We start from the raw sequence: 14,793 nt of genomic DNA, 5'->3' as shown, positions 1-14,793 counted from the left end.
GCAACAAATGTATAGGTAACATCAAAGACTCATTCATCTCCCTCTGAAATCATGAATTTTTCAACTAAAAGTCCTTTTCATTATTCAACTTTTTATCCCCATCAATGGCTTCCTCTCTGTAATCCAAATCTACAATACTTCTTGCCTACACTACAGAAATGTCATGCTGGCTGCTTGCCTAATTGCTGCTTAAAGAATCCTGATATATCTCATAAAAAGGGTGCAGTTTTCAGTGGCTATCAATTAAGTTGCAGAGTGCTCCAACATGCCCATATCAGTCTTAAAACAATCAAACAAAAGATGTTTGTTCTCCTAGCTCTTCATCTTTGGTGGTCTCAAGACCTGAGAAGACCTATCGAAATTTACAATTTCCTACTGCAAAATAGTGAAAAACTGATCATAAGCATTTCCACTAGCTGTGGAACTAATGTTCTGGAAGTCTCTCACCCTTGACTAATGTAGACCCCTGATCTCCTCGAATTTGGCTGCTAATTAACTTCCCATATTTTCAGGCAATCCATCTTTCAATCCTAAGTGAAAGAGACTATTTGATGGACCCCTCCTTATCTATCTGTAGCCTGAAAACCTGTTGTACAGTCCAGTCGCGGTCGGTAGTGGGAGTACCTGCCAGGCAGTGACGTGGGGAGGGGCAGGGTGGGGTGTAGTAAACTGTGGATTACGGAGGTTTACAGGTAAGTAAACATATAAATACATAAAACAAAATTCGTTTTGCACACTACATCGCATTTGGGGATCCGGTGCACGCAAAGAAATTCTTTTTATTTATTTATATGTTTACTTACCTGTAAACCTCTGTAATCCATAGTTTACTACACCTCACCCTGCCGCTCCCGCTCCCCACGTCACCACCCGGCAGGTACTCCCACTACTGACCGCGGCTGGTACAGTCTCCTCTAAACTGTTCCTCTGTTTTCTGGGTTGTGTATGCCCTTAAGTCGCCCACCTCTCCTCTCTCAACTGCAGTACATGCTCCCACTCATGGCTTATCGTTCCTCAAAAGGTGCTCAGATAGTTTAGGGTCTATCAGCGCTATATAAAACAGGAAAATAAAATACTCAAAGATATGACCAACACAAGATATATTCTGTTGTCCTGTTCATGATGGAGAACGACCTTCACAACGTGGTTGTTACAACGGGGTATGTTTACATTGCGGGCATTACAGCGCAAGTCGTTACAACGACTTGCACTGGGTGGCGCCCTAAGCTAAAGAATAGTATGATTTACTATTCCAAAACCTTCCCTACTGTAATGTAGGCTGGAGTTGGAATAGTAAATCATACTATTCCTAAGTTCAGTGCCCTCCAGTGCAAGTCGTTGTAACGACTTGCGTTGTAAGGAATGCAATGTAAAATACTGTGTTGTGAATGTATTGGTAGTAACGTCATACATTCATTCACGATGCATACATACTTTTGAGGTTGTACAATTTTACTGTGTTACTTTCTGAAATAGTGCTCAGCATATTCAGTGAGTTGTGATGCCGGATTGCAAGGACATGATTCCAACATTACCATTAATTTGCATCTTAATTGATTCTTTTGTGGACTGAGACATCTTGTCATAGCTCTAAGCAGAAGAGCTATCCACATTAAAAATGGTTTACCTTAGCAGAATGGTGAACTGCATCAGACTCTGTCACTGGCACTCTTGTTTACCCTACAATACCTGATTCTACAAACCTCGAAATTGCTTCAGTCTAAAAGATACATTCACTGGTTTTGGGGGTTAGCATCCTTTACTATTTCTGTTTTCATGTGCTGTTTTGGTTGGGGAAGAGTTTTGAACACTGGAGCGTAGCCATCTGAATAGCGGTACCTTTTTCCTATAGCCGTGGCATGAAGCAAATTTCCCCATTACTCCCATGGCCCCTCACTTCGTCCCCCCTCCATCACTACTGATAACATAATTGGAGGGACTTCCTATGAGGTAGAAAGATGGGAGAAAGATGAATGCTTGGCTCTGCCAAGCCTAGTAAAATGTATTGAATATTGCAGTTAGCATGATAATGAGTGAGATTTATATAGTGCAACGAATACCCCAAGGTACATCGAGGGGCTGTGGAATTAAGCTGCAGAGTCCTACATATGAGCATTGAACTGGCAACATTTGTAGGTTTTTATAGCAAGTTTGAGGCCATCAGATGTTGCTTATAGATAGAGGAAGACAATTCCACGCCATGGCTTCCAATGACAAAAAAGACTGACCTCCAGCATGGCTACGTCTGAACCGAGGGATAGACAGTACCTGAGAGACTAAAATTGTAAATTGCACCATGATGCATGGCAACTACTGCAGTGAAGAGCCTTGGACATCTTGTTATCTCAAAGGATTCTGGGCTTCCGGGAGAAGTCAGACATGTCTAGAAGAAGAGTTGGGTCTCATTTCTGGACCCTTTTAAGACCTCTTTGGGTTACTAAATTGTGCAGAATACGTGTTTCTTTTGTAGCTCCTGAACCACATTGAATGGCAGGAGATTACAAATAGGTGTCATTCTCGCTGATCTCAGATGTAACTCTGAGTGAATCTGGTTTGGAATTTGTGAAGGTGTGAGTACAGGAAACATTAAAGCATGAATCAACTCAGAGTCCCCCCAACAGTAACTGGTCTGAAACACCAGCCACCACTCACCTGGCACTTTGAAAAATCACAGTCATGGTTGGGTTCTGGGCACTTTTCCACAGAGTTACTGGAATGCAATACACTTCCAATTCATGTTGAGTCACCATGTTCCGTCATCCACTTAACTTTTATTAGACATTTTGAAACACAAAGAACAGAGATTTTCTCAGCTCTCACTCTGCAGACTTCATGTAATAATTCGGCTGTGGGCATGAAGCACACTGGTGTCAGTGTTAATGTAGTACATCTGGGAAACTGGTAAGAGGAATGGTGCCTGTTCCATAACATGAAAAGGGGTCTGGTATTGGTTGGTTTACAACTAGCCATGTAAAAAAGGCAATCATTTGAGTTTGTCCCAAGATAGATGGTCGATCTGCCAGCATCAAAAGGTGCCCATTACCCTTGTACATGGTGGCTAAATCCACACACAAATAACTAACATGTTTCACTCTTGCTGACAAAATATGTCTGCCAATGAGAAAATGGTGAGAGCTTAATTTAGAGGTCATGAAATGTTTTGCTAATATATAAGATGGTGCTGTGTACGGCACAGTCAGCTGTGATGGGAACTTATAGAAAATGTACAATGCTGTGACTGAACGAGTGGAGCGAATGCAGCTATGAGTACTTACTCACAAACACAACAATGCAGTACAATGTACTACATTAGACAAATATGTCAAGAACAGCAAGCACATGGAGTTCTCTGGTAGTTACTTGCAGTGCTTTAAATGGACATGTAGAAGTGCAGGTACTCATTAAGGAGAGTACCTGTTTGCCCCTGAGAAGTGCTGTGCCCTGTCATGAAATGTATTGGAGCAATGCCTAGAAGTGCTGGCACCCTCCCTTTCAACGTAAAGAAGTTCAGGCACTCAGTACCGGACATCTACTAGCTATTTAAAGCAGTGTTCGCATGTGTCTGTTCAGTGAATCCACCAGATAGGATGTGATGAAAACCCAATTAAGTTACATTATTAGAATAGCATCTGGAAAAGCTTGAACCCTGGGATGCACAAACGAATCACCCTCCACTCTATCAACACATACTAATCACCCTCCACTCTGCCGACACATCTGCGGTCTCATTGCATAAAATACTACCCCGCCTGGCAGGGGTGCTCCAGCGTGGAAGGGCGGGGGAATCACCCAAACGGCCACCCTCTACTCTAGGGCTGCCCCGCCTGCTGGGTGGTATAGGGTGACGGGAGAGGTGGTGAAGGGGAGGGGGGCCATACACTAATCCTCCTCCACTCAATCAACAGATCTGTGGCTTCAGTAAAAAAAATGGCGGTCGGCCTGTCTGGGGTGGTATAGGCCGATAAGGGGGGATAGGGGGGGCACACAAACTAATTCTTGGCTACGACAAAGGCAGCCCTGCCTGTGTCACAGCTGTGACCCACAGAGCAAGACATCACGGGGCGTGGCACCGCCCTCATTTGCATATTTTATTTGCCTCCAGGAATCACTGGTGGAAACGATGTAATGGAAGAAAGATTTGCTGCCGGTAAACTACGTGCTGCAAATACCGCCCACTCCATCCCCGCCGTTATCACTCGAGTTGTCCTTTATGTAATGTGAAGGCCAGTACCATTATACGCATAAGAAGGGTTATTAAGTCGCTCTTTTGCTGTTTGTAAGGGGGATGACAAAGACGAATACCACCCAACCTAAACATTAGGGCAAATTTAAAAAGAGAAACCCTGCCCCGTTGGGTGGTCAGTAAACCATATATATCCCGTGGGACAATCGCCATATGGTTCAGTCCTCCCGGAGCCTGTACCTGGGGCCAGAGGGGGTTTAGCCCTGGAATCAAGGCTCCGGGGGCATGCATGCGCACTGATTCTGTACTGGGCAGACTTTCACAAATCACTCGCCATGAGTGAGTGGCTCAGTGCCTGAGTGAGTACATACATGGGAACTATTGCACAGAGCGTGGTGTTGAGTGGAATGCAGACGGCCTTCGAGCTATTGCTCCTCTGCACATTAGAGATTGCGTTTCACTTCATTTTGTTCAGCTTTATCCAAGGGGTCCTGCGATACACATCACTTCCGCGCGTGGGTTCATGCTGTGGTGAAATGTGTCTTGCAGACTAAAACACGTTTTCCAATCGCCTGTATCCCTTTAGCTGGAGCCACTGTGTGGCGCTATCTCACCGGGGCAATTTATACAGTCCTGGGCCTTCTTTCAACAACCCAAAGCATCCTGGGAGTTGTAGCTCTGTCTCGAGTGGCCTGTAGGAGAGCGCTGGGCTCTTTGGACATTGCCATGACAACCTGGGGTATTTACCAGCCTCCTGTTAACCTGTTTGCTTCCCAGACGATGCGCGGCCCTGGACCCTTTATACTTAGACTGTTAAAAGTGGTGTTTATTCCAGGGCGTTTGGTTAGGTGTCTAAAACAATCTCTTCTTGGCGCCTCCTGTGCCGTGTTGTGCTGGGTGGCGCGGTGCCACCGGCTGACATGTTCCAGAGTCTTGGCCGCAGCTCGGCCTTTTCCATGACTGCATGATCTCAAAGCTGCAGTGGGCTGCCAGAGGGCGTCGACATCGTACCATGTTTGACAGTGTCCCGCGGGATTTGGCTGACTTGCTTCCCTGCTAAGCCCTCTATTTCTTCTCCTCTGGCACTGAAACTTTGCAACGGCGGTGATGCAGGTCCGGCTGAGCGCAAAGCTGCCTGGCGGATCATGTCATCGAGATGCGGGCCAGAAACGCGCCGTACATCGATGCATGATCGTCTGAATTATCAGCAGGGCGTGGCTCTACGGAAAGGCACTTCTACGTCATTGTTTTTTTTTCAGTGATGGTGTGGCACTGCCGTCCCTTCACGTGCCCGTCTGTTTTATCGGAAAGCGCGACACACTGGCAGGCACCGCCGCCTCCGGAACACTGGGCTGCTTTATCAGGCCATAAAGGCACCGATGCAGCCTCACCATGGAGGGTGTCATACCCTCAGGCACTGCTGCCTTCTCAGCATCGGCGAGGGAGTCACCGCCCCCTCTCCTCCCCAGGCATTGCTACACTCTCGGCATGGAGGGTGTCACTCCCTCAAGCACTGCTGCAGTCTTGGCATCGGTGAGGGTGTCACTCCCCCACGCACAGCTGCATTGCTGCACTCTCGGCATGAAGGGTACCACTCCCTCAAGGGAAGCACTTCTGCACTCTTGGCATCGGTGAGGGTGTCCTACCTTCAGGCATTAAATGTTTTGGGGACCCTGTTAGGAACACATTCTATTTTTATTTCCCATGTTTTACTAATTGAAGCCCCAGGTTGCCTAACAATATTGAATTATACGTTAAAGGTTAAGACAAAAATATACAAAAGAGAGCTAGAGAGAAAGTTAATTTTCACAAGAAGGAAGCATTGGAAGGTGTGTATGTATGTATGTGTGTGTGTGTGTGTGGGGGGGGGGGGATTGGGGGGGCATTTCCTACTTTACCAATTCCTTAAAACGTCTGCGGCCCGTGGAACACACCTGTGTGCTAGACAGAGGCCTTTACATATATACATATATCATGGGCCTCGATATGGAACCACAAAGGAAGGCTTTCCGTTGCACGTCACGGTTGAAGATTTTCGGTATTCGTAAGTAGCCATCTCATTAGTCTCAAGCCGACCAACTTCTTAAACTAACTCGCCCCAAAACGGTTAAATAAAGACGTTTGTGTTTTTCAAAAGGAATTGCGCCCCGTACCCTTTGGAATGATAACGTAATGTTTTACTTTAACTGACCTGCTGACAAAATGCATTATTCTTATGTTTTTTACCTGCAAATCAATTCTGGGGCCACAGCTCTCAGTGGTATGTAACAATGAAATACAGGAACAGGGCTGCCATTTTCTTAGCTGCATCTTACACATTTTACATGCAGGAGAAGTTAAAGGTACTATCCGCTAAACAAAAAAAAAAAAATAACAACTGAAGATCACCGATGCATTAACTAGCGTTGCAATGTCTACTAAACTGACTTGTGACACAAGGGTTTTTGTGGAATACTCAAAATGTGCATAGCCGGCCACGCCCAAAATGGCGCATCCGCCTCAGGGAATAATAAAAAGGCTCTCACCCTGGGTGAACTAAATAAACAGAAGAGGGTCCCTGAGTATTCGAATGCCGGGAGAGGAGGCAGGGAAACAACAAGTACATGAACACAAGAGGTATTGTGTTCGTGTACTTGTCATCTTGGGTGAGCCAGGTTTTCGCACAGTTTAAGACCAATGGACTCCCCCGCTCCAGACTGCGGCTTCTAATGGGTGTATAAAATGTGACAAAATCATCTTACCCATTGTTGCCTGACATCAAATTTTAGAACATAAGAGCATATGAAAGGATTATCTACAGCTCCGGATGTTAATAATACCACCACAACAGCTATACGCTTATTTTTTCCATTTATGATTTTTTATCCATATCTAGAGGTGTTGGGATAATTATGATGGGATACTTTACTGGATCAAACTTTGTTGTCATCCTGAAGCAAGCGTCTCTGGATTGAGGGGTCCTGTCACGGAGTTGTACAAAGTTAATGCGCCCAGCAGGCGGCGATGCTGCGCTTTTTTCCAACACCGGAGGCTGCAGGCACAGTGAAGCACTTAGGCAAGGTGCGCACCGCCATCCTGGATGCTATTAACACCACCCTCTCCATCCTGTCATAATGTACCCCACGCACACGGCTAATCCTATGCTAAAAATTCATACCAAAAGTTTATGCTTTAAACATTGATATGGTGGAGTACTTGAAAGGAGCGAGTCTTCCATATGACCGCCCACCCTCCCAATCTTCCTTTGTGGGTTTGCGGTGCCAGGGAATGTTTTTTCGCTCCCCTGGGATGTGCAACATAAAGCTCCTCGAAGGAGCAGCCCGAAGGAGCAGCGCTCGAAGCAGCTCCATCACGCATGGGCTCGCGGAGGCTTCAGGTGACCTGTCTTCCATCAGCTGATTCTATCGCCGCAGGCAGTGGGTGGTGTGTGTCGGTGTGGGCGTTAACCTTGTTTTGTGAGGGCGTCTGCTGCTGGAAAGAGCTGAGGTGCATATGACGCACCCCGCGCCTCTCCGGCTGCACCAGGAGCTCGCCAAGACATAAACAGTCACAGCGGACAGCATTCACTCAAATATTTGCTTTTATGAACTAAAGCGCCCCACACTTCATTTGAAGTTATGTGAAGTAATGATTAAGCATGCGTAGGTGACTCTTGACCATCATTCGGGCACGGAGTCCGGGGTTATATGTGCGCAAGTTGTTCGATATACGAACGGGGACGGAGCAAAGAATCACACCCTAGAAGCGAGTTGGAGAAGCGCCTTGAAGCGCAGCATGCCCCATTAACAGCCCCGTCGGGAGAGCGTGCAGTAACCTCTCCCCAGCCTGCAGCAGACTGACAAGTTCCTCTCGAGGGTCGCTCGCGAACCTGTGAAAGCGCGCGCATGCTCCGTAGCAGCAGGTGAAACATACATACGCAGCGCACATGCATGTAACAGCAAAGCCTGGTTGACAGAGCCTGCTCGCTGGCAGGTTGTGGTAAACACATGAACGCGCCTTGTTACTGTGAAAGAAGAATGCAAAGACAGGGTTAGTACAAAGAACAATGCGCGAGACCTACTCACCGTCCTGCTGAGCCAAAATAACGGTAGGATGGAAAACTGCCAGGCTTATCAGGGCCACTAGTTGCACGAAGCTCGTCATGTCTAAATATTAGACATGAGACTCTAAGTGCAAACAAAAGGGGAAAATTACAAAGGGGGATTCAAATTAGCACCATCAATTGTTCCCTGCCCTTTCAGCACTGGGCCCTCCGGAGAACACAGCCACCGAGGCTTCTCTGCTCTGCCCTTAAATAGGGAGCACGCTGGCTCCCCTCGGCTCCCAGCCCCTTTTTGAAACTTGAGAGGGGCACCCATCCCCTCCATGGAGCGAGGGATGATTAATATTTCTTTTGGCCCTATGGAAGGAAGAGTCAGGCAGCAGCGCACGAACTCGAGCACATCTGGAGGGGGCTGTGCATGCCTGCTGTATCTGAGGACTGTGTGCACTGCTCTAGCGTGTGGGTGTCCCTGTGCACTCAAACTATGTCATGCAGATGTTCCAGCCGGCTTAAAGGCAGTGGCTCGGGGTTCACTATTCGGGAGCGATGCACCGGTATCCCCCACATTCCAGAGGCAAAGGTGGGGACATGTGTTCCCAGAATCTTCAGACTGGGCTGCTTTTTCAAAGTGATAGTGACTGGGTTCGACCTCTATGACAAGTCGTTCTCGTCTTTTCCTAACTCACGGCCCAACTACTCCCGTTTAAGGGAGCTGCACACCAAAGCATTATGTTTTCTTTTTTCTGTCTTCTTTTTTTGTCAGGATGCTTTGTGCATGGATGCTTTACAATGCATGTGCGTATATGGATCATGGTGTCAAGCAAAGGTTTCATTTGGCTGGCACTGGAGGTTTGTGTGTACTAGAAATCACCATGAAAGTGCAGCGAATCCCACTCTGCAATTTTACTTGCAAAATCTCAGATCTGTTCAGGGAGACATTTACTAAAGTGCAAACCGATGCCAATTGTGCTTGAAGTGGAGAAGTCTGAGAACAGCACACGTGGCGAACCAGCACTCGACTGAGACTATCAAACAGACAGCCCAAAGCCACGAAACAGTCATGTCATGACTAACTGGTCCAGATTCTGACTTAAAGATGAGACGTCTCCCAAGACATGAGTCACAGCTCTGTTGGCAAGAGAATGCAAGGGGGAAGGGAGTGCAAGATAAACCTCATGTACACTTCAACCACAAAATGATAAAGGAACTTATGCAGGAGACACGCCATCCCTACCCCTCCCTGTACCACACATCCCATGTTGTTTACCTGCACAGGAATTTTAGCTTTTAGCCTCACTAACACATGAACAAGGTGGAGGCGACGGAAGCCTCAAAGAACCAGGAGTTTAACAATGTAACAAAATCCACAGAGAGTGGAATGTGCAGGGTTAGCTAAACACCTTTATAAGTGCTATGGGTAAGACCCCCACAGCACAATTGGAAGGAAGGTTCCACAGCATCAAACTGGTGACCTCCCTAAAGAATCCTTGTTAAGCGGTTGATAATGTGGGTTGAATGTAACACAAATGATTAAGAGATAGGCAATTGTGAGCCCCAGCTGTGTTAGTCCACATCTTTGTTCCCCCACCCCATCATGAGGGTGGTATAGAATGGTCTACCTTGTGGCAGAACCATTGCTTCTTCATCTTTATGAACACTATCAGACTGTGGTGGTGTCACACAAAAAGGCATCGGACCAGCCACCAAATTCGAGCATGGAGCGGAGGCCAACCACCATGTTCAATGTTTCATGTTGATGGAGTGGAAAGTTGGGCAAAATATTTCTCCTTATACTTGCATCGTGTATATCATGTTTCAATCTATTCCCTCTCTGGGCCCATAACATAACACTAAACTGCCATTGGTCCTCCAATGGATCTTTTATGTGCGCTAACAGGGACAAGGAAAATTGAAGAACGTGAGGCAAATCCTTATGAGGACCTGGAATAAGAAAATTCCAAATTCACAACTGCTAACAACGTATAACCGTTTTTTTTCAGATCTTACTAGTGATAAGATTTGCAACAAAAGGTATGTTTATTCATATAAACAATTGATACAATTCTCAATTTTAATAGTCAAGAACATGTTCAAGACAGTCAAAGCCCAGAAAGGATCACTTGAGGCGGTTTTGAGATCTATATTTGAGGGGGAAGCAAACCCCTGGCAGAAGTACTGTCTGGAAGCTTTGGCAACGCTGGGCCTATCCACAGTGGCCTGGTTCCAAGAAGAACGAAATTACCCTGTAATAAAGAGGGCGCTAAACAATCACATCACTCAGATATCAAGGAATGCAGACATAGAAAAATTGAAGGCCATTAGAGGGTTGACTAGCCTAACTAAAGCATATGAGTCGCACAAATCTCATCCAATCATGAACAGAGACCTAGGAAAGAAGTGCTTGAAAGAAATCCAATGGGCACGCCTAGTCTCCCTGCCAATAAAAGAACTGAATCCGGGCTGAAAATCACTCAGCAACATAGTAAGATGCAGGCTGTGCAATTACAGAGCAGAAACATTGGTACACCTACTATGTTGCTGCACCACACTATTGCAACACTGATGTAGATGGTTAAAACCAATGTTCTTAAGGCATGGGATCAGAAACTGGGCGGGCGTAGTGGCCCTGCTGCAGTCCAGCACGGGGCCCTCGGACCTGGCCAAATTTGGCAAATTCATAAATATCACCAGAAGGGTCCTAAATGAAAATATCACAGAAGAAGATTGTCTGGTTGCAATTGGTGTGTCACCTGGAGTAAAAGGAGTAGACGAGCGGTGAAGAGTCCCTATCAGGAAAAGACCGTTCGGTCCTCACAAGATCCCCAATGGGCCAAGTGACTGTTTCAAGGAGAGATAGGGACAGAGACTTTTTCTAATATACCATTTTCATACCAATGATTCTTAGAATGTATCTCACATTTTAGAAATGGCTTGCTATTGTGGTTTAATTGACACTTTTAACTTTTATACACGATTAGATATCTTTATTAGAATGGCGTGAGACACATATTTTAACACAATTTTGATACTGTACCGCAACTTTGCAATGAATTTAAGTAATTACGTAAATAAAAAAAACATTGATTTATTCATTCATTCAAGTCTTTTAATGACTCAATCTTAACTTTCAATGTTTTAAACTTGTATTTAAAAGGACCTATGAAATGTGTATACTGGGACTTGATGGCATCGTCTCTGGTTGTAAAGGTTTAAGCCAATCATGCAATACAATCTTAACCCCTTCGTTGCTAGGCCTTTCACCCCTGTGCTAAGCCTTATTTTGGCTATTTGGGGTAGTTTGCGCTTAAGCCCCTGTAACTTTTTGACCACATAAGGTATCTGTGAGAAGCTGGCCTGGTATATTCTGACCACTAATTAAAGTGGGCACCTTGTACCATGACAAACAACCCTTATTGATGATTAGGTTAAAGACATACTTTATTGAAAGCTATCCTAGTGGTAGTAGTCTCAAAGGAATGTAAAACAGCTTGGTTTACCAGACTATAACCTCCTGAATGACCAAATGAAAGGAGAACCTTACAAGGTATATATAAAATATATGTATTTATTACTAAACACTCTCTACTAACCTCTTTATGAGATTAGAGAACAAAGTACACAATATTAAAACACTAGAACGACAGTAAATAGCACAATACACAGTGGGCCCCAGGGGAAGACCAAATCATATATTAAGAAAGTAGTATATCAACCCGGTTGACTAGGCACAGTGTCTAGAGTATGTAGAATCGCTGGGACCCCAAGGACCCACCCAAGGTAGTGACACAGGTGACCCACGGGGTGCGAGTGCAGTGTGAAAACACAGCCGTGAGCTCCGTACAATCCTATGGGAAAGTCGCAATTGAAATTTTAAAGTTTAAGGAATCTTAGGAGAGGACTTTGAGCAAACCCTGTCAAACTTAGAAGGTTCCAAGGCCAGCACCCATGTGAGCACCAGAGTACTTGTGTAACCTAACCCAGGGAAGCCGGGTGCATAGGTTTCAAATGGTGTCAGCAATCTTCGTCGTTTTCAATGTCGTGATGCTGAAAAGTGCTGCTGCCATGAAGGAGAAAAGTGTCCGGTGTGATCCAAGCCTGGATTGGAACTGAGAAGAACCTGAAAGCAGAGGGGACAGAGTTTGGGTCACTTGCCAGTGACCAGTGGCTCGATAGACGAATGCCCACCGATGTCGGGTGCTTCAGGTGTGAAGAGGTGAAGCTTGACTCTGCAGCCATGGGAACCAGGAGACGTCGACAATGACCAAAGTGCACAGGCAAGCTGTCCCACGAAGGATGTCGAGTGCTGGGGGTTCGGTGTCCGGATTGGATACCAACAAGCCTTGGCAACTGCAACCCACGCAGTCAGAGAAAAGATGCTTTAGAGAGAACCAGCAAGGTCCTGGGGACTCCCCAAGCTCTGGAGAGTCAGGGCATGTCAGAAGCTACCAGGAAAGCCCATGAAAAGCCCTTGGAAAGTTAAAGTTCCCTTCTCAGGGATCCACAGGTCGAAGGACCAGGGATCGCGAAGGGGCCCCGAGTGCAATCACAAAGCACCAGCCCACCAAACACTCATGGAGTGTAGGCTGGTAATCTTCAGTGGAAACACTGGTCGGGGCTTGGACTACAAGTAGCCCAAAGCACAGCTTCAGGGATCGCCAAAAAGCATATGCTGCTGCAAATCTGCAAGGTGTCCAAGGGTTTGGGTTGCCCAGTCTCCAAGAGGGCTGCGGGCCTGAGATTTGCTAAAAGCACTGGTCGGCCTTGGGGAAGCTTGGGAACCTACCTCCTGTGTTGCAAAATCTTCGGAATCCATCAGGAGCTGCATAGATGCAAACCAGTCAGATGCTTTGAGGTGCGTGCCTTGCAGGGGAGTAACTCCAAGGGAGATTCCTCAGTTGTCCAGCAGAGCGTAGATCGTTGAAGGATACTTGGTTTCTGTAGCAGAGTTTAGTCCGTTAAAATCTAAAGTCCTGTAGTCAGGGGTTCCGACTTCATACCCAAAGAACGGGTGGGACAAACTCTGGGGACCCAAGCTGACTGGACAGGGCAGTGGTTTGGTATAGGTTAATTGGCGCCTCTTAGAAGGTAACACAATATGATTAGTGCTAATTTATTAGACGGTGCTATAGGGTAAAAGGAACCACTATTCCTTTTAAACTTGGCTACTGCATCAAAGCTACAACACTCCCTAGCACACATCTGATTGTAATACAGTTCATGTATGTCAGTGTTTCCACCAATTATCACAGTAAAAATAGAGAAGAATTCTTGTTCTTGTTATTCAGTTCCAAGTTTTATTCTTGTTCACTGGAAAATTTCACACAGCCAACACGTGTTTCGCCGTAATTGGGAATGTAACCCACACATTTTTCAAGGCTATTTCCAGGTCTCTATTTTCTTTAGTGTAATGCGGTGATACTTCTAACCCGCATATGGGTTTTACGGGGGGCTTCGGTTGTGTTCCCGGTAGGGAATTCAATAATCTTTTGTGACTCCAATTCAGTTGTGATGGCTTTTGCCAGTAGTCCGCGCTTGGTGCGATCTCTATCGGTCCCCCGTTCATTCGTAGCGTGTCCGCTCGAGCGTTTTGGGCCATTTCCTGTCTTGAGCACTAGGCCTACCCTCACATGTGAGGTACCATTTCTCTCATAAGACTTTGGGGAATGCGGGGTGGGTGGAATTTTGTGGACCCACGCAGATTCCAGAACTTCCCATCACAGAAATGTGAGAAAAATGTGTTTTCTTTTACTAAGTTTGAGGTTTGCAATGGATTCTGGGTAACAGAACCTGGTGTGAGCCAGATAAGTCACCCATCATGGATTTCCCTGGGTGTCTAGTTTTCAAAATTGTATAGGTTTTCTAGTTTTCCCTAGGTGCTGGCAGAGCTAGGGTTCAAAATGTACAACTAGGCACTTTGCAAAAAAAGGGTCAGTTTTAACTGAATAAATGGGGTGGGTCTCTTTGCATTTTGGGGCGTTTCCTATTGCGGGCACTAAGCCTACCCACACAACTGAGGTACCATTTTTCATGGAAGACTTTGAGGAATGCGTGGTGGGTGAAATTTTGTGGATCTATGCAGATTCCAGAACTTTCCGTCACAGATATGTGAGGAAAATGTGTTTTTTTTAAACTAAGCTTGAGGTTTGCAAGGGATTCTGGATAACAGAACCTGGTGGAAGGTACACAAGTCACCCCATTCTGGATTTCCCTTGGTGTCTAATTTTCACAAATATACAGGTTTGCTAGGTTTTCTTAGGTTCCGCCTGAGCTAAGGCCCAAAATCCATAAGTAGGCCCATTACTAAACAAAAGTCCATGCCTAGTGGGCTTTCTGCCGCCCTGGAGAGGGGAGATTGGAGGGGGTTGCCTCGATATGTCCCAAAGGGGGGCAGAAAGATTGTGGCTAATTGTTTGGGGGGTTGGGGCCATTGGTATGCCCACTCAGCGCAGTCCCCACGACCACGTATAAAAAAAACCAGCGTAATTTCTGGCGTCTAGTGGCCTCTCTGCTGGCCCCATGTGGGGGCAGATCAGGAGCTTCTGCCCCATTTGTCTCCTGGGTTGGCAGA

The 14,793-nt window shown here is 46.1% G+C and overlaps 1 protein-coding gene across 1 annotated transcript in view; it reads right to left on the bottom strand.

The window, feature by feature from the left end:
- Positions 1 to 8,459, bottom strand: part of COL3A1 (collagen type III alpha 1 chain) — a 113,698-nt gene extending 105,239 nt beyond the window's left edge. The window contains exon 1 of the mRNA XM_086955350.1: positions 8,248 to 8,459. Coding sequence (XP_086811476.1) covers positions 8,248 to 8,326 — 79 coding nt within the window. The 5' untranslated portion in view covers positions 8,327 to 8,459. The remainder of the gene's footprint in view (positions 1 to 8,247) is intronic.
- Positions 8,460 to 14,793: the final 6,334 nt, after the last annotated feature.

This window comes from Lissotriton vulgaris, chromosome 2_1 (genome assembly GCF_964263255.1).
Source record: "Lissotriton vulgaris chromosome 2_1, aLisVul1.2, whole genome shotgun sequence".
Lineage (NCBI taxonomy): Eukaryota > Metazoa > Chordata > Amphibia > Caudata > Salamandridae > Lissotriton > Lissotriton vulgaris.
The sequence above is the reverse complement of the archived record's forward strand: the minus strand, read 5'-3'. Positions and strand labels throughout refer to the sequence as shown.